At 42.6% G+C, this 20,012-nt stretch overlaps 1 protein-coding gene across 7 annotated transcripts in view; it reads left to right on the top strand.

The window, feature by feature from the left end:
* arfgef1 (ADP-ribosylation factor guanine nucleotide-exchange factor 1 (brefeldin A-inhibited)) overlaps nucleotides 1-20,012 on the top strand; it is an 81,939-nt gene that overhangs the window by 46,196 nt on the left and 15,731 nt on the right. For 4 of the 7 annotated variants that reach the window (XM_080418364.1, XM_080418362.1, XM_080418363.1 and 1 more), the window contains exons 9-23: nucleotides 213-346; nucleotides 6,088-6,322; nucleotides 6,951-7,050; nucleotides 7,719-7,858; nucleotides 8,581-8,689; nucleotides 11,891-12,092; nucleotides 12,510-12,621; nucleotides 13,228-13,433; nucleotides 13,551-13,635; nucleotides 13,771-13,936; nucleotides 14,608-14,759; nucleotides 14,860-14,988; nucleotides 17,349-17,507; nucleotides 17,877-18,021; nucleotides 19,874-19,964. In XM_080418364.1, coding sequence (XP_080274490.1) covers nucleotides 213-346; nucleotides 6,088-6,322; nucleotides 6,951-7,050; nucleotides 7,719-7,858; nucleotides 8,581-8,689; nucleotides 11,891-12,092; nucleotides 12,510-12,621; nucleotides 13,228-13,433; nucleotides 13,551-13,635; nucleotides 13,771-13,936; nucleotides 14,608-14,759; nucleotides 14,860-14,988; nucleotides 17,349-17,507; nucleotides 17,877-18,021; nucleotides 19,874-19,964 — 2,165 coding nt within the window. Of the gene's footprint in view, nucleotides 1-212; nucleotides 347-6,087; nucleotides 6,323-6,950; nucleotides 7,051-7,718; nucleotides 7,859-8,580; nucleotides 8,690-11,890; nucleotides 12,093-12,509; nucleotides 12,622-13,227; nucleotides 13,434-13,550; nucleotides 13,636-13,770; nucleotides 13,937-14,607; nucleotides 14,760-14,859; nucleotides 14,989-17,285; nucleotides 17,508-17,876; nucleotides 18,022-19,873; nucleotides 19,965-20,012 lie in introns of all 7 variants that reach the window. The other 3 variants (XM_080418359.1, XM_080418360.1, XM_080418358.1) reach the window with 1 other exon arrangement.

Below are 20,012 nucleotides of genomic sequence, written 5' to 3'. Positions count from 1 at the left end.
AACTGCGAGATCTGTGTAATCTCTGCTTTTAACAGCCATGCATGAACTCCTTGGTAATCAAGCTTGAACAAACCCCCCAGCAGATCTTGGAGGCAGTTCATCCGGCAGTGATTATGCTGAGTGGGTGAGGAAACTGTCAGGCTGAAAGAAAGAAGATGCAGATAATTGCACTCTGATCTTTGTTGTTATTTTGTTGTGGTGACTGTCTGTAGGAATCCGGGGCGACGCCGGGCCAACCACCGGGGGCGAAGTTCTCCCACATCCTCCAGAAGGACGCCTTCCTCGTCTTTCGCTCGCTCTGCAAGCTCTCCATGAAACCTCTGTCAGATGGACCACCCGACCCAAAGTAAAATAACTTTTCTGTCTTTTATTTCTATGTATAAATCTAATTCATCGAATTTCTGCGGGGAGAATAGAGGTCGAGATGACATTTTCTGACCGCACTCTCCCCAGCACTTTAGTTCAGTTAGTCATGTTTTTAATGGGGATTGCATCAGTGAGTGGTCCAGTCAATATGTGGTTTGACCCAGCGAAAATTGCAATAGTAATCATTCAAGCTTTTATGTGATCCCTAGGGCCATCCAAATAACATAACATTTGTTTTAGATGCAGGGCAAGTTAGAAAACCTTTTTAATTTGCCTTGGTTTAGATTGGTTTAAATATAGAATTTCCAAAAATCAGTTGATCATACAAGCAGAGCGTTCGTGATGGCGTTTGGAGAAGCGAGCCAATGCAGCCAAAATGCTTGCGACTGTTTTGAGAGAGCACGGGCCAGAGCGAGCTTGAAGTCATTGAAGGTAAGACAAGAGGTATGGCATGTGGTGTGGCTGAACTCACACTCCTATGTGGAGCTGCCTCTATATGCCTGTATGTTACAGCCTGCAAAACAGCTGTAACAAAGCTGTTGCTGAAATGCCCCCTGAGGTACACACTGGTTGGCATGGCTAGATTCACAGAAGATAAAAGAGAAGTTAGAACTTTGCAACAAACAACTGAGGCTGTGCCTCCAGGTAATCTCCAGTGCACAATGGACAACCAGGATATTAACTCATTCACTGCCAGACTTATTTCAGGTTGCGTTTGCCCACTGCCAGCGATTTTCTTTTTTTTTACCTTTTCAACTGGTCACAGAAAATGTATATCCATTATGATCGATGGTCCGACCGTTTGTAAACACAAACGGTATCGGTGTGCGTCGCCCAGAGAAAAAACAATCCAACCGCAACCGCCCCTTGCCTTGTAACAGCAAGTTGAATATACCATGTCTCGACAAAACTGCACGCTTTTCTTACCTTTTCAACTGGTCACAGAATATTTATATCCATGTCTGATCGCTCGTCCGACCGTTTGTAACCACAAACGGTATCGGTGTGCGTCGCCCAGAGAAAAAACAATCCAACCGCGACCGCCCCTTGCCTTGTAACAGCATGTTGAAAATAGCATGTCTCGCGAAATGCAGGGCAAAAAAAGATTCAACAGCTAACAGGAAGTGGACGGAGGCGGAAATCTTCGGATGATGTGATCTCCGGATCCGTGTGAGTAGAGAATGAAAATGGAGAATGAAAAAATTACGTATGTTCCACAAAATCCATGAAGTTATCCTTTTAATATATGATGCAGGAGGGGGAAACTATGGAAAATTACTATTTAAATGTGGCCCTTTTTTAAACTTAGATTAACTGGACTAGATGGGTAGTCAGTGTAAATGGAGATGATGAGGCGTCACGCAGCTTAATGGTGATTCACCTCCCCATCTCTTGATGCATAGCAGCCCTCCGTAAATGGCTGTTTCCTCTTGTGAGAACCAATAGGAATACGGTAATCTCATTTTGCCGGCGTGCAATATTGCATTTCGGCCATGCTGTGATTTGACGAGATAGGCTCATCTGATGGGGTCAGCCTGATAGCAACGGTGTTGTGCAAAACAGGATATTCTGAGTCTGGTTGTTTCTAAAAGTAACTAGATTCTGACAGGGTCTGTTGGGTGTCTTAATTTGTATTGTCACACTGCGGCTTGGTTTATGTTCTCATTCGAAGACCTTTGTACCTCTGCCAATAAAAGTCTTATTTTTATTGTATTTATATATTGTAATTATTTGGATAGTGGCAGACTGAGTATTGGAGCTGAGTATCGTTCTTGTTGCTTCAAAATGTTATTTTATAGCATGATAAGAACATGGGAAAGCAATAGTCTTATCCTGTCATGTACATATTTCTGACTGATCTGGAAAGTGGCTCTTAAGTCTTAACACATTGACTGCCAATCACGTAGATCTACGCGAACCTCCGTAAAGCCGCCACGTGCCAATCGCGTAGATCTACGTGAACTTTTTTTTTTTTCAATTTCACCCAAAGGCCAAGGAGATATGATTAGTTGAAGATCTAGACTCCTATCCACTTCCTTGTTAACTTAAAACTTAAAAATGCTGTATTTCGGCTCCTGAGTACTTTTTTTTTCCAATGAAAAACTCTGGCACTGGCTAAAAAAATATGAAAATAATTCTGGCAGTTAATGTGTTAACTGCCCAACAGGGTTACAAGTAGCGCACTGGGCACTAGAGAAGATGCACAGAGCAGTTTAACCTTAGACATTTGTTATTGTCTTACAGTTCACCAATTGGTGATTATGTGCCATACATTTTTTTTTATATTTATTTTCAAACTGTGCATGCTTAGCCTGCATGCCTCCCCACTGGAGCTCAAGTGATAAAATGTGATTAAATAAAGACCAAAAAATGGAGACCATATTAAATGAGAAGAATAAGACCATATTTCTGGGCAGTCAGAGAAGCTGGGACATATTTCTTGTTTTGCCACATAAATCCTACTCAGTCTGCTTAGCTGAGACGGAACACATTGCAGAGAAGCAGCCAATCTCAGCAGCCAGCCAAAAGTGTGTCATTTAGGTTCCAACTTCTTTATCTGGCTGTTGTTGGAATAATACGACAAAGATGAGTCCCCTGATGGAGAAGACGCCATTGATTAGGTTGCCCTAGCAACCATCTGCTGACTGTTTAATGTTGGAGTCATTGAAGAAGGACAGATAACAGCTGATGAGGATGATGCTGTTTCGCCGTAATGCTCTTTGTCATGTAGCCTTTTTGGAAACGCATAAAGCTTGTGTTCATGAATGCTTGCTGGGGTTTTGATGGCTCTTCTCCCTGCTGCTGAATGCAGAGTGTGAAGAGTTCACATACAGTATCAGACCAGACAGTGTGTTGCAACAGCTTCTTAGGAGATGGTAGTATCTGGCTGCAGTCTGCCTCACTTTCAGAGCTTAAGCCTGAAGCTACGCAAGATCAATGTCACACGTTGTTGCATTCTGGAATGTGTCATCTGAAATCAGGCGACGCAAGCATGATATGCGTTTCAACAAGGGTTTTTATAGCAGGTAACAATAGAATGATTGGTTTTGTGTTTTCTTTATGTTTCATAGCAGGCTGTAGCTCAAAATAAAAACTATGTGGATTTATTACCTCCACCCGTACATAAGAGCGCATGTTGTATATGTTTATTAGGGACACACAACTGGGCCAAGCTTTGTAATTTGCGTTTGCGTGCTAGTGTGGAGTATGTTTCGGGCTTTAGGCTACATACGTCTAGACCAAAAATCCACTTATCATTCCCCTCTCGTTGCGTTTTCATTTTGTGGATTCCTCATTGGTCCTCCTTCTCAGGTTCAATAAAATGTCAGCATTCTCTGGGTACCTGTTGGTTCAGCCAGTTAGTGCACACAGACCATGTGCTCCTTAATCAGACTTCAGACTGAATCAGAATCCCAGTCTTGTCTTGCATGTCTCTCCTCTCTCTGCCCTTTGTTTACTGCATCTGTACACTTTCTCATCTTAAAGAATTATAAAAATGCTGTAAAAAATCTTTCCCACTCCACAGCTGTCACAACTGACTGTGTTTCCAAATCATTCTATATTACTTACTGCCAAAGCCCTGTTTTTTGTGAATTGTTCCAAAGTAAACAGTTTGGGTTGTCATTCATATTCAACAATCTCTCTTCTGCTTATTGTTGTTATTTGAAAAGCACAAGTCTTTCATGCTCCCAAGGAGGATGGACCCTAGTGATTTTCGTCACCCCATTCCTCTCTAGCGCAACCCTGAGGCCAAATTTTCCACTTGGACACCAGATTTATCAAAATCGAATTGGAAGATTGCCATGAAACTTGTTGAGTGTATTCATTCCTCCCAGAGAATGAAGCCCAAGTGTTTGAGTGACCCCATGACCTTTCCTGTAGTATCACCCTCAGGCCAAACTTTCCACTTTCACCAAAGATATCTCAAAACCTAATGGGTGGATTGTCATGAACCTTGTCCACCCAAAGCTTGGTTGGGTCCCAAACAAGATATGTATCGGTAGGTTTTTGAATTAAACCAATCAGAATGCCATCTCCCATTGCCTTTAAGAGCCAGGTGTACCTGTGTTATGGGAAAACTTTGAGGATAATACATGATAATTTTCACTGTATTATTAACATGTGATAACCATTGCATCTGGCCTTGCTGGGATATTCATATTGTAACTTTGAGTGAACAAGAATCTTTTGTTCATTGAAAATTGTCTAACTTATGACGGCAATCCATGACAGCCAAGGTTATGCAGTGAGAATTATTGCTTACTGGGCTAGTCTTATCTCTCATTTTGCCTCCTTTAAGACATTCTGTAACCTTCTGTGAGAACTGCTTAGACACCTCATGTGTGAGTTTCTCTCCTGTTTATAAAACAGACAGGTTGTGTGATACATTGATTCATCTCACATTTGGGTGCATAAAATACATTTTGAAGCGATACCTGCACCTGGCACATTGCTATTTAAATGTCACATTCAGCAAGTTGGAAGAGAGGCAAACAGTTTTCTGCTCAGGACACAGATTTGCTCGTGCACAATGTGAACGCGCAAACATCTATGGGAGCAGCAGGAATCCACCTAAGCTGAGGTGAAGCAGACGTGGGAGGACGTAGTGATGAGATGTCCTTGTCTTCAGGCCTCACCAGAATGGCTGCACAATGCAGAAAGCAATATAATGATGTCAGGAGATGGGGGGGGGGGGGGGGGGAACAAAAGCTCCACGCTCACTGAAAAAAAAAATTCTTCTTTTTTTAATTGATATTATGGTGGCTTTTTTCCACCTTTATTGATAAACAGGAAACGGAGAAAGAGTCGGGGAATGTCATGCAGCAAATCCGCCGCCAGGCTCGGTTCAGGCATCAAATGTCGGTTTGCACCGTGGCGTTTCTGAACATCATGGCACCCTAGGCGAGATCACTAACCTGGCAAGAAAGATCCTTGTACACATTTCAAAGGCAAATGGTCTTCGAACATATTTTCTATCAGCAATAATAAATAAGCAGCATCTCTCTCTCTCTCTCTCTCTCTCTCTCTCTCTCTCTCTCTCTCTCCTCGTAGCTCACCTCACCTCCATGTTTTCTTATTCTCATTATTCATATTCTAATTAATACAAATAATTATAAGTAACAAATCAAGTGCTTTATAAGTGATTTATCTGCCGTTTCTGATCATGAAAACGACTTACCTTTTTGTCACGTTGTTGCCTCCCAGCACAACAAATTGGCTGGTGCCTCAGGGCAATCGGCCGCAATATACTTTATGGATAATCCAGCCAAGATTTATAATTTTTTTAACCTCAATGATGATTCTCTCAGTAATGTCATCTGCCACGTTGAACGTGAGTGATGTGTTGTATGTGACGGGAAGCCAATTGTGTTAATTTCAGACACTCAGCTAGCTGAATGCCCCGCCGTAGATTCGAACCCCTAGACTCCGCGCTAGTGGGCAGGTGCTTTTCTCCTGAATATCTTTGATCAGGTTTTTGTTGATTAATGGTGCAAGTTTCTGTTGCCCCAACATAGCAATGCACCAACAATGCACCTGACCGCACCTCATTTTAAGACCAACACACTCGTGGGCACACAGATGGGCATATGTCAGTCGGAAACTAGCAATGGCACTTGAGCTGCGGTGTGCGCCCACTTTGCGCCTGGTGTTAGAAAGGGCCCATAGCCTTTTTTATAAATGTTTAACAATACTGTACGTTATCTGTTCTACCTGCTGCAGGTCCCATGAACTTCGCTCCAAGGTCCTGTCCCTCCAGCTGCTGCTGTCCATTCTGCAGAACGCTGGACCCATCTTCAAGACCAACGAGATGTTCATCAATGCCATTAAACAGTACCTGTGTGTGGCCCTGTCCAAGAACGGCGTCTCCTCCGTGCCAGAGGTCTTTGAGCTGTCCCTCTCCATCTTCGTCACCTTGCTGTCCCACTTCAAGACCCACCTCAAGATGCAAATCGAGGTAACAACGTACGCTGTACTGAACCTAAACATCTGTTTATCTGCGGCACTTGCAGCACTTCAATTCATCTCTTTGGGAGTCTCCTGATTTAATTTCAAAGCCATCCCAGAATGCAGATGGAGGTTCTGTCGCGTCTCGACGTGCCCGTCATTTTTACTGAAATCACACCAAGCCTCTCCCTTCCTCTGTTGAATAAGAACCTTATCTGGGATATTGACAGACTGCCACAATCTCAAGGCAGCAGGCAGCTGACACAGCTGATTTATGGGTGACTTTTTATCACAGGGTGCTGTAATGTAGTTCTGCCTCAGCGCAATTGAGTTTCGATATAACCTGCTTTCTGATGAATTGTCCCGTCTCAGACGGTTCAGGCATTCTAACACACATCCTCCCAACTGCATTTGATGACTTGATATCCGCTGTGTTTACAGCTGTGAAGGGAATCCATAGGTAGGCTCCTCAAGGGGGATGTTGTTAATGTTGACAGATGATGGTTCTGCTTGTTAAAACAATAACATACCTGTGGTAAACTTCTGGAAACATTGCTTAAGTTTCTAAATGTAGTTCTTATATAATTTGGTGTTTTTATTATTCTAACCCAAATCTGAAACACTGTCTTACCATTCAGGTGTTCTTCAAGGAGATTTTCCTGTACATCCTGGAGACATCTACCAGCTCCTATGATCACAAATATATGGTCATACAAACTCTTACAAGAATATGTGCTGGTGCGTATCTGTATCTGAAAGCTGGTTTAAATTGAAAGTATTAGATATTGCCATTTACTCTTCAGTTATTTATTTGTTTGTCATACTGAAGCAGTTATGTTATATGTGAGTACTAGAGGTTGGGGAGGTAGATCCCAGAACAGTGCTGCCTGGTACAGTGTTCTCAGCAGGACTTCAGTCAATTATTGATGTTTATCATAGTCTACTGTATAAACAACAATATTAACAATATCACTGAGAGAGAAAATTACCCCTTCTGCCTATTTTGGTCATTCTGTGTTCCTTCAGTAATTTCCCATGATACATTTCATGGATAAGCAGTCAGCTTGGCTTTTCCATATGGTCTATAGCCACCATTAAATCAACATTAATTCATATTTTCTTAAGTCAAGATAGCTATTTTTCCATAAACACAGTGAGCAAGGACAATGTCACAACCATCGAGGGTAGTGGCAAAAAAACAGGAAGTGAGTTATACCCCAGTGACATCAGCACAACTTTGTTTGTGTTTCAGAGCTACACAGAAGACTTCTCAGTGTTATGGCTGCTAATGGAAATGAGCCATACAACAAATATATAGAGATAATGTTAAAGAAGATCATGATATTGTCCTTTTCTACAGTTTAGATGAAAGATGACATGTTCCTGTCTTGGTGTCTCTTTCTCAGATGCTCAGGGTGTGGTGGATATCTATGTGAACTATGACTGTGACTTGAATGCTGCTAACATATTTGAGCGATTGGTCAACGACCTCTCCAAGATCGCCCAGGGCCGGGCGGGTCATGAGCTTGGCACAACACCTGTTCAGGTGATATTTCTGTTTATATTTTAAACAAGAACTAGACAATCAGGTTTATGAATGCTTGACACTGTAGGCCTGCTGCCTGTCTGCCTACTATACACACATACTGTAGAGGCAGCTACGCACATAGCACCCCTCACACACCTACTATAATATTTAAATGCTCCGCACACACAGGCACCTGTGACCTGACATTGCACTTACAAACATATGCACGCATTAAGGTACATGTACATGTTGCTATTGCTGCTACAATGTTGAGGAACTGAAACCAAAGAATTTTGCTCTTGTGTATGAGATGTAACAAATAAAAAGTCTGTAATCTTGATTAACACATTGACTGCCAATCACGTAGATCTACGCGAACCGCTTAAAAGCCGCCACGTGCCAATCGCGTAGATCTACGTGAAGTGAAAAAAACTTTTGTTTTTGTTTGTTTTTTTCCAATTTCACCCAAAGACCAAGGAGATATGATTAGTTGAAGATCTAGACTCCTATCCACTTCCTTGTTAACTTAAAACTTAAAAATGCTGTATTTCGGCCCCTGAGTACTTTTTTTTTCCAATGAAAAACTCTGGCACTGGCTAAAAAAATATGAAATAATTCTGGCAGTCAATGTGTTAATGATTAATCACACTATTCATTACTCTTATCTACACATAATTTCAAATAGTATATTTGAGTATTAAAATTATTGTACTGAAGTGATTTCTCTACATCCTCTCCAGGAGCTGACCCTGAGAAAGAAAGGCCTTGAATGTCTCGTCTCCATCCTCAAGTGTATGGTGGAGTGGAGCAAGGACCAGTACGTTAACCCCAACAACCAGACCAGCATCGGTAAGACACCTGGGCCAAATAGCAGATTTACACCATTTAGAGATGTCTGCCAGGAGCTAACCGCTTAAAACGCTGCTGGTAGATTAGCTCTCCCATCACTCTCTTGTAGAGAGATTGCCATATAGGCTCAATATAGTTCCAGAGCAGTCTTTAGTCATTCTGGGAGACTTGCTGCACTGCTATCCCTTTTTGAATAATGTGAAAGAATTTTCATGGATGGCATGCAATGATACAAGTCGAGATAACTCATATCATTGAGAAATAATCCACTGTGTCGCTGCTCCTTATCAGCAGTGTCCTAAATGTATATATTATTTGCAGAAAATGCTGACAGAATACATCCTGCAAAATGCAATGTGTGTACACATTATGTGGTATCAAAGGCCTGTCAGTAGAATTCCAAGCCGGAAGCCTCTTTGCCTTGAAGGTTCTGTGGAGAATTGTCTGTCTGCTGTTGGAAAAGCTGTATCAGATTCAGAGATGACTGTCACGGTGAAGCAGGCCTTTCTTTCTGATCAAAGCTGCCTCTGGCAGGCGTTCATTACAGAGGTTAACTAGGGTTAGTGATAAGGTGCACATCCATCAACCTCGCTGGGATCAGTTGTGGGATTGAAGGCTGAAATTCATCAGGGAAGCTTCCAGGTAGCATCAGGAGGTTTGCATTCATCAGTACCTCCTGATAGAAGGGGGTGAGTCAGCAGCACCCAGAGGCTAAAAGCCAAATTATACTTTCCGCCTCCAAAAAGCTGTTTGGGTTCCACGTGACAGAAATTTCATCACCAGCTCATGTCCGCATGTTCCTCCCAGATTTTGTAACTGACTGTACATGCGCTAGAACATAAACATGGACACACTGTTTGAGGTGGGGGGGAGATCTGTCGCTACTCGCTACCCATTATATTATATGAACATGTGACAATAATAAAGGACTTGAACTTGAAGTGATGTTCGTTGACAGGATTGATAAATGGTATGCAGGCAGAACAGAATAAGAGACCTGACATAAAAAGACCTCGAAGCTTTGCTGAAGCGGTTTATTATAAACCGAGGTCCTCAGAGGATTATAATAAACAGGAATGCACAAATAATTTACGCAAAATGACACCTTGTACACCCATGTTGCTCTTGCTATTGAACGCGTGCACCTCTGCAGACACCAAATTGTTGTATGTACAGAACTGCATCTGCTGTCTGCTGCGGTCCTTCGCGGCTACACGGACACGCAAAGCATAATCAGGCCTTAATGTAAACAGGCACTTTAAGACAGAGGTGACACCTTAGCCTGAAGCATGATAAAACACCTGTCTGGGACAGACCGAGTGTATCCTGTCTTGTGATACTGGCTTTGGCCTCTGGGTCTTTACTTCTGGAAGTTCCTGCTGTTTTTGCTGAAGGGGGGGATGGGGCGTTTAACTACAGAGGTAATTAGCCCTTCAACTAGAGCGTTATCCCCACAGGGCCCTGCAGCTAGCCTCAGGCTAAACACTGACAGCTAACTAGCAAAGCAAGCTGGACTTTTGCCCTCAGCTCCAGTTACTGTGCCAAAATTATATATTGAGGAGTTTGTTCACTTTTTTTCATTCATTAGCCATGATGTTTTTATCGACGTGCTATAATAAAATTCACTCTAGTTGTCTAGTACGAGTGTGCTGTTAATATTTATGCCAATGAAATAAAACCTAGAAAGTTATCCCCCCCCCCCATTACAGTACACTTGTTCTTCTCATTGTGCGTTGTTTTCCTTCCTCTGCCCACTTCAAAAGGGAGAGCAGGTAACGATTAGAATGTGCTGGAGTGTTTGCTAGAAGCGGTTGCTGTGGTTACAGTGCACTGGGAGTCATTCTGACACCTACCGTGTACTGGGTGTCTGTAGCCTTAATATGATAGTGTTGTGTCGTATCGTACCCTCTCTGTCTGTCATGTGTGCGGTTTCATGTAACCCCCACCCCACCCCCATAGTTTGTAAACTAGAAACCCTGTTACAGGTTCACTGTGCGTTACAGTACATCACACTCATGGTAGAAATAGTTGTCATGACTGGAGTCTGTGTGCATGCCAAAGCTTTCTTCAGTTATTAGCCAAATATTTTTCCAGTCTCAAGAGCTTTACTTTTGGATTTGCTGTAAGCCAGGCTGCCTTAACCCCTCCACTGGTCCTACACCCCTTTCTCTCTGTGCCGTTTGTGTGCCTCACACTGCCGGCTCGCATTACGTGACACCGTCCTGAATGTTTTAGAGAGTTTCCGATGGGTAATCAGATGCCTGTGTCCGCAGAGCGGTGTTAAAGGCTAGCTGCCTGGGAAGACCTGTTCCAGCATCAACAAGTCACAGATCCTTCAGTTCAACCCCTTTGGCAATAGAAACAACTCTCTCTCTGTCTGTCTGTCTGTCTGTCTGTCTGTCTGTGTCTGTCTCTCCCTCCATGTTCTAGCTCAATTCTCTCTCTTGTCAGAAACTTTATTAGATAACCTAGCTTTATAATGTCCTCTCGATCTACCAAATGCACTGCCTTGCTAGTGTGTGTGTGTGTGTGTGTGTGTGTGTGTGTGTGTGTGTGTGTGTGTGTGTGTGTGTGTGTGTGTGTGTGTGTGTGTGTGTGTGTGTGTGTGTGTGTGTGTGTGTGTGTGTGTGTGTGTGTGTGTGTGTGTGTGTGTGTCCGTCTGAAGGCTTCAGCACAATTGTCCTGCTTGGCTGCAGACAATCTATATTATCTATCCATCTATAAATGTGTGAAATCTCTGCATTAATTTGTGTGTGTATCTGTTCTTCTCGTATCTCGAGAACTGACCAACCAATCGACTTCAAACTCTGTGTCCGTATCGCCAAGGTCCCAAGGGAGTGCCCGGTGTGAAGTTGGTCGGATTGGCAGTTGTCCAAAATCTATAAATCTCCAAATCTCCATACAGTATCTGTATGTCTGTCTGTGTGTCTGTCTGTCTGGAGATCCCTGAGATCAATATGACTTTAATATGATGTCATATTGACATCATAGACTGGCCCCCGAGTGCTAGGATGAAGTTTACTGCAGAAGTACTCTGACAAGGCCCTACTGTAGGTTAATTTTATTTTGTTCATTCTCAAGTCTATCTCCCCAAACACTAAGCTTTGAGTGAGCTTTTTTTTACCTGCCTTGCCCGCCTACAGGGTAAGGCGTAAACCAAGTTTGGCAACAAAGTCATCCTTTTTTTCCTCCTCTCATCAGGGCAAGAGAAGCCGTCGGAGCAGGAGCACACAGAGCCCAAGGCTCCAGAGACGATAAACCGCTATGGAAGCATCAACTCTCTGGACTCCACTGCTTCCTCTGGTATTGGTAGCTACAGCACTCAGATGTCAGGCACCGACAACCCAGAGCAGTTTGAAGTCCTCAAACAACAAAAGGAAATCATCGAACAGGGCATTGACCTGTACGTCTGCATAGAAGAAAAAACATCAATACATACTCTTAACCTTAAGCCTGATTCATACTTAGTTGCAGTTTGCATTTTATTTTTGGTGCAGTTTTGCACCAAAAATAACCCAATATATGCTATTTTCTGTGCGAGACACATTGCATAGTCTAGTATAAATCTGGCTTTATGCCTAATTTATACTCTGTTCTAAGATGGTGTTAAATGCCAACTATAACTGATATACAAGCTCGTAATTATGGTTGGCAAGCGACACTGTCGCTTTATGGAGTATAAATTAAGCTGTACACAACATACAGTACATGCATACAGACACACATACACATACATGTACATGTATGCACACATACATGATCCTGTCTGTTCTGTTGATACATTGTCACATTTTCACATATTTGTGAATTCGTAACACAGGTTTAACAAGAAACCAAAGAGGGGAATCCAGTATCTTCAGGAGCAAGGCATGCTGGGTACCACCCCAGAGGACCTTGCCTCGTTCTTGCACCAGGAGGAGAGGCTTGATTCGGTAATAAATCAATCTAATCTTTAATTTGTTGGCTTTGGGTAACAGACCAACAATATTTGAACATTTTAATTAAATGAGATTTAGAACCAGCCAGCATGGTATCAAATAAAAGTGTCACACTGGCACCAGGTATGCACAGCAGACTGACAACGATGCACATCTACCCCACCCAACCACTCTGGCTCCATGTCCTTTACCCAGCACAAATGTTTACTTTAATGAGGAGAGCACTCTGCCTTGATTGGGCTCAAGGGTTTCTCTGTACAGCAGTAATCTGTGGTAAAGTGAGCGCTCTTATCATTTTGCTCGAGGACAAGTACCATCAAGCCCAGCTGTATGAGGGCAGTGATGAAGGTAGGGGTGAGACTATAATGTATTTATCTAATTGACACAGCAGTCAATGAGTGAGTGCTGTTACCAAGCAGCTATTAAAGTGTAGATCAGGCACCTGTTGGAACAACCGTTAGGAAAACTGTCCTTGTTGGCCTGAATTTTAAATGAATGGGAATTAGACGGGCATGGTTTCTCCTTTTTAAAGTAATTGTTGTACTGTATGTTGCCTCATTTCCTGTTCTAACTCACTTTTATTTGTTTTCCCCTCTTAAGACTCAAGTGGGAGAGTTTCTTGGGGACAACGACCGCTTTAACAAAGAAGTGATGTATGCCTACGTGGACCAAATGGACTTCCTGGGCAAAGACTTTGTCTCTGCGCTGCGTATGTTCCTGGAGGGGTTCCGGCTGCCCGGTGAGGCCCAGAAGATTGACCGGCTCATGGAAAAATTTGCTGCTAGATATCTGGAATGCAGCCAGGGGTGAGATTCAGTGTCTTTTCTGTAATAATGTCTCATGTAGATCAGGTGATGGTAATAACTGATCTTGTTTTTTTGTGTGACACCTGTTAATCATCTGTTTCTCCCTCTCCATCCCAGACAAACCGAGTTTGCGAGCGCTGACACGGCGTACGTCCTGGCCTACTCAATCATTATGCTGACAACAGACCTTCACAGTCCACAGGTAAGCCCTTCACCCGCTGATCCCAGCTGCTGCTGGGAATACCTTTCCACAGTATCAATATGCACGCAATATAAAAATGCCAGGGACTACACAAGCATCATCTGACCCATAACCCCTCCCACACTCCCTTAAAAGGTGAAGAACAAAATGACCAAGGAGCAATACATCAAGATGAATCGAGGGATAAACGACAGCAAAGACCTGCCGGAGGAGTACCTGTCGGCCATCTACGATGAAATTGCGGGGAAAAAGATTGCCATGAAGGACACGAAGGAGACCACCCTGAAAACCAATAAGCAGAGTGAGTCTCCCACCCATAGGAGATGAGAGTTGCATTACACTCTGAAATCGAGCATGTCCAAAGTTATTATACTTTGTTCACAGGCACCATTAAATGCCTATTCGGAAAACATAATGGATGTCTGAGTCTGATCAGACTTATCAGCTCATATCATTATTGCGGCCTGATTGCCCATCAGACTGAAAGCAATGATGGGAGATTGGATGCAATTTTTTATTGATTAGCCCAGAGAGGGGGGTATTTATTTATTTGCATTTAAGGTGAAAGATTTCTCTACTTGTAAAAATGTACAATAACAATTGTAAGACGTTCAGCCGGGGTACAGAGTTGGTCCTGCTTTGCAGAGTGTTTTTGTTGCAGTGGGATACACCACAGCCACTTTAAGGAGCAAAGCTAAAGCTGCATTATTGGAATTCTTTTAAGAGTGCAAGAAGCACTGATGGATTTTCTCCCCCCCATGAAACTCTGTGTCTGGGAAGAATACAAAATGTTTCCCTTTTTAGTAGTTGAAAGACAAAATGCAAGATTAGCTCCGAACACACAAGACACAGACCCTCTTCTAGACGGCATCCCTCTGAGAGTCATGCCCTAAAAACAAAAGTTTAACTCCAAAAGCCCTAAGTCCGATTTTTGCCTATTTTGTTGCTGTGTGTGTGTGTGTCCGGGGGCAGGTGTGGGAAGTGAGAAACAGAGGCGCCTGCTGTACAACTTAGAAATGGAGCAGATGGCCAAGACGGCAAAGGCTCTGATGGAGGCGGTCAGTCACGTCCAGGCGCCCTTCACCAGCGCCACGCACCTGGAGCACGTCAGGCCGATGTTCAAGGTGAGACGTTCACCCACACATCTGTATTTCAGCACGAATGCAGGAACCAAAACGTGGGTGGCATAGCATTACACCTGACTTCTTTCATTTCGCACCTCAGCTTGCCTGGACGCCCTTCCTGGCTGCCTTCAGCGTTGGCCTTCAAGACTGTGACGACCCAGAGGTGGCGACTCTTTGTCTGGAGGGCATCCGCTTTGCCATCAGGATAGCCTGCATCTTCTCCATACAGGTAGTACAGTAGTTGGAATTTATGCGTTATTTTGACTGATTCCAATTTCAAGATTTTTTTTTACCATTGTTGATTTACAGATATTCACCCTCATTTATCGAGCGCAGATCTGAGCTCAGAAATCAACTCACGACAGGGTTGATGTGTGCTTTGTGAAACATTTTGTATCTTGGCAATCACCGCGTAAGAATAATTGGGCAAAATGTTTTGCATATTAATTTAGCACTGTATAGTTAACTCACTGGGGAGATGACTCCAGCCCTGCAGTGCACAAAACTGGACATGTGTCCCTATGCTGTTCTGAAAAATGACATAGTTGTACATCCTTGTGCGTCCCCCCTGGACCACCGTGTTAGCACATTTAGGAAAGATAGCCTGGCATCACAAATGACCTGAACGTTTATGGAGTGGTAGTTTTTACGATTGATGAATGTGTAATCATTAATGGGTGGTGGCTTCAGGCGCACTTGGGTACAATCAATCGCACCGATCACATGCAGAGAAAGGGACTTTCCAACACATCGTTCTGCTAATGGTTGGCTGTCACATACCTAATCTATTGCATGAAAGATTCCCGGTGGCCAAACACCCCAACGTGGAGAGCACCTGCACTGGCACAGGTATGGTATTCGAGTGTCGAGTCGATCTCCTTAACTGAGCTTCCAAATTGGGGCATAACTCCAGAGGGACATGCCTTGGGAGACATCCCTCTCCATGGAGAGATCCCCCCCGTCCTGACAAATTACACGCTCATAGAGGTTTTCTAATAGATGTGAATATTTGCCATTGTTTGCCATAACTTTCATTGCTCTTCTTTAAATAGGTGAATGATTAAGCATCTAAGCCAACACTTTGCAAAACGTTTTTAATTGCTTGTAATCATGACATTTGTTAACACATTGAATGCCAAAAACGGTCCGGACCGTTTTTGAGGATCCAAACGAGAAGTGCCGAAAACGGTCCGGACCGTTTTTGACCCAATTCTATTTTTATACATGTGGGCCACGTGGGGCGCTAAAACGAAACTTTGACATCACCCAAGGAGTTTCTGAGAAGAAGAGGCTGGATCTGGCTCCATGTCAAAAATCCTTCCGGTCGGCGTTTTCAATGTTATCTCCTTGACTAAAAGCTTAATATCTCCATTTCTTTTTAACGTGGTGGAAACGAGCCGTTTTCGATCTGCGATCACGCTGCAATGGAGGATCGCGTTAGAAATATTATTGTTCCAGGCGTTAGTCGGGACCCTCCGCCGTCTCGCACGCACGCTTTGTTTACATGCACTTCCGCGTCAGGGCTTCTACAGCACGAAACGTATAACGCAAGTGGATGGAAGAAATGCAGGCACTCAACGTATAATATTTTAATAAACCTCTGGCACCCAATGTGTTAACCCTGTTAACTGCAAACAATTTGGACATGTTAGGGATATATGACATATACTAGAGGTTCGGGCCACTACGCGCCGCGGCCCACACATCTACAGTCCCTTAAGCCAATAGGATATGACACATTTACAAAATAGGATATTTTGCCATAGGTTACATATTTTTAAAGGATGATTATATGACTGCATATTAGGCCTGTCCCCGACTAAGGATTTCTTGTCGGATCTGATTGGCCAAATGTTGCCTATAGTCGACTAATAGTCGACTAATGCAAACTATTAGTTAATTAATATAACAAATTAGGGCAATCTCTCAGTCGAATAATGCAAAAAAATATAATTATAATTGAAAAACTTTATTTTTATAATTCGACTAAGAGATTGGCAGTCGACTCAGACCCCTCGACTGATTAGTCGACTATTCGAATAATCGAGGTCAGGTCTACTGCATATGCTTAGATGCCATTCAGATTCTCAGACTAGGCTGTACCACAAGACTCAGAAATGTGCATGAACAAGTTGAGACATGACATGAGATTTGATCGTAGGCTCCACTCACATCCAAATTGATGAACTGAGCGTTGTGTGAAAATGACCGTACACCCAATTTTCAATCCAAAATTGTTTAATAAATGAGGGCCATCTAAAAAATATATATAAAAGCATCATTATACAAGTGAGATCTACAAGCTCACAACACATCGCAGCGTGACACATTGTGAGCATATAGATAGGCTGTTCTCTGTGCAGGACACGTGTGCAACTAAGTATAAATCACTCTTTATGTTGCCCACTAAAATATAATAGCAATTTAATACAATAACATAACAACGTATGCATGCTTAGCATTGTATAATCAATATCACAGGATCACAATGTCATTTGCAGTGCTTTTTTCTCATTTATATTTCAGTGCCTGGCAAAGCATAAGTTAGACATGCTCTCTCTTCTTCCCCCCCCACTACCCACCCACCAGTTGGAGCGAGATGCGTATGTTCAGGCCCTGGCCAGGTTCACGCTGCTGACAGCCAGCACCGGCATTGCTGAGATGAAGCAGAAGAACATTGACACCATCAAGACCCTCATCACTGTGGCCCACACGGATGGCAACTACCTGGGCAACTCTTGGCATGAGGTCTGCCTCTAAATGACTGCCTCCAGTCAGCCTATCACTCTATCTCTCTCTGCATCGCCATACAAATACCTGATAGTGGAATGTTTTGCAAACATTATCATGTTTTACTGATAATGTAATACCTAATTAATTATTGTTATTATTATTATCATTATATTCAGTGTTCTTTTTCAAACTGATGACGTAATACTACTGCATGCTCATTTTGAGTCCAGGGTTCTACATTTTGTGTAGAACGAAAGATATTACAATATTTGGCTTTATTACATTTTGCGATTGATTACATTTTTGCTCTTCAACTCTTGCTTACTGCATTGATCCCCATCTTCCTCTGCCTCAGTCTCTCTTTCCATTGTTTCTTTTGGTCAGATCATGAAGTGCATTAGTCAGTTGGAGCTGGCTCAGCTGATCGGCACGGGGGTCAAGACGCGCTACATCTCAGGGACGGTGCGAGGAAAAGATGGCTTCATCATGAGTACCAAGGAGCCGAATCACGATGAGTACCTAGGCCTTGGTCAGTATCAGCTAATTAACCCATTCAATCCGGGAACATATCTGTGTCATTTTAGATTTTAGCTGTAACCTTTATTTTATACTTTGGCTATTCTAAAAAAAAGCAGATATAAAGGCTCATAGCGCGGCACCAAGTGCTGTGCTATGAGCTTGTAGATCTGCTATTTTTGAAAAATCATGAAGATTTGCGCAAATCTTTGAATATATATATTTTTAAAGTGAACATTTGTAAAGAAAAATGTTCCAGGGACCCCCAGAAGCAAAGATTTGAGTTACAAATGTTCGCTTTAAAAATGTAGAGCTCATATTTAGAGCTCAAGCTCATAGAGCGGCACCAATTGAGCTTGTAGATCTGCTATTTTTTTAATATCCAAAGAAATCTAAAATGACAGAGACTGCGTTCCCGGATTGAATGGAGTACTGTAATGTAATGTCATACACTGTGATGTTAAAGGGGAATTTTGGACCAAGGTTTTCTTACCTTTTCTATGATGTTATGATATCCTAGGATGAACGGTACGGTAGAAAATCTCGCTAGACGAGATTTCAATCTCGAGATTTCAATCTCGTCTAGCGAGAGTTCCGGTGGGGCGCATTTCAAGACAATCACATTGCATAGTGTTCTGTCACTGTGAACGTCAGATTTCACACAAAAAAAAAGCGATCAAAATATGCGATCTAGCGCAAGGCCTATTGGCGCACGTTTTTAGCTGTGGCGGACCCCGGGATGGAGTTATGAAATGTTTCTCCCCTTTAACCCTTTAACACATTGACCGCCGGGCCCGTAGTTCTACGGGCCGTTAAATCCAACGGTTAAGCGCCGATCCCGTAGCCTACGGGCTGTGGTGCTTTTTCCTTTTTTTCGAAAAAACTTTTTTTTTTCAATTTTCTAGGGGGACCATTTTCAGTGTAACACCACCCGAAGTCAACCGGAAGTGCGATCCCGTTTTTTGTTTCCCGTCTGCCTCCATTCTAAGTCGTACACAAAAACCCCTGTAAACCTATGTAGTTTTTCATCCTCGCATTTCCCATGTTAACATGATCGGTCAGAACTCAAACATGGCGGCTCCGTTTGACACGTGGTTTGGACTGGTACACGCAGGGAGATGTCGCCGATGTAAACAGACCGTGTACGGCTCAATCTTTTTTTTTTTTTTTACAAATCTCTTTATTATTTTTTTCAGACAATAAACAAGGGCATCATGACAATAAAATAAAAACAAAGAGGTCTGATTTTTTGACAAAACAGAAAACAAAAACAAAACAAAAGTACGGCTCAATCTTCTAAAAATATATATATTCAAAGATTTGCACACATTTTCACGATTTTTCAAAAATAGCAGATCTACAAGCTCGTAGCACGGCACTCGGTGCCGCGCTATGAGCTTGTAGATCTGCTATTTTTAAATAGCCCAAAGTGTAAAATAATGCTTTTTAGCTCAAATCTAAAAATGATATGGTATAATGGGCCGTCCACACCAAGCACGATAACTAAATTATATATCTTTGCTGTTGGGAGGAAACCTCATATGCCCAAAACTGTTACTTTTCAGGATTCAATACTATTTTGATACTTTTGTGTGATACTGTAGTATGATCAAGTAGGGCATTCATATACGGAAAAAAAGTTTAAATATAGTTTATGCCCAATTGCGACGATATATACTATATATGATAACTATTAATTTAGTTGTACATCTATTAATTAATATTAATTTAATGATAATTATGTGAGCATCCACTATGATGTGTTGTAGTTGTCGTGTTGTCTCTGTCATCCACATTATTCCAATGTCCTTGCTATCAATTACATCACCTCTTCATGATTGGTGTCTTTCTGCTTTGACCTGTAGTTGGAGGGACGGTGGACCGTAAGCTGATGGCCAGCATCCAGGAGTCCATAGGAGAGACCAGCTCTCAGAGTGTGGTGGTGGCTGTAGACAGGTACTGTAGTGGTCCTGGATGAAGAATTATACTGGATCTTATCTTTTT

This window comes from Gymnoscopelus braueri (genome assembly GCF_963280865.1).
Source record: "Gymnoscopelus braueri genome assembly, chromosome: 21".
Lineage (NCBI taxonomy): Eukaryota > Metazoa > Chordata > Actinopteri > Myctophiformes > Myctophidae > Gymnoscopelus > Gymnoscopelus braueri.
The sequence above is the reverse complement of the archived record's forward strand: the minus strand, read 5'-3'. Positions and strand labels throughout refer to the sequence as shown.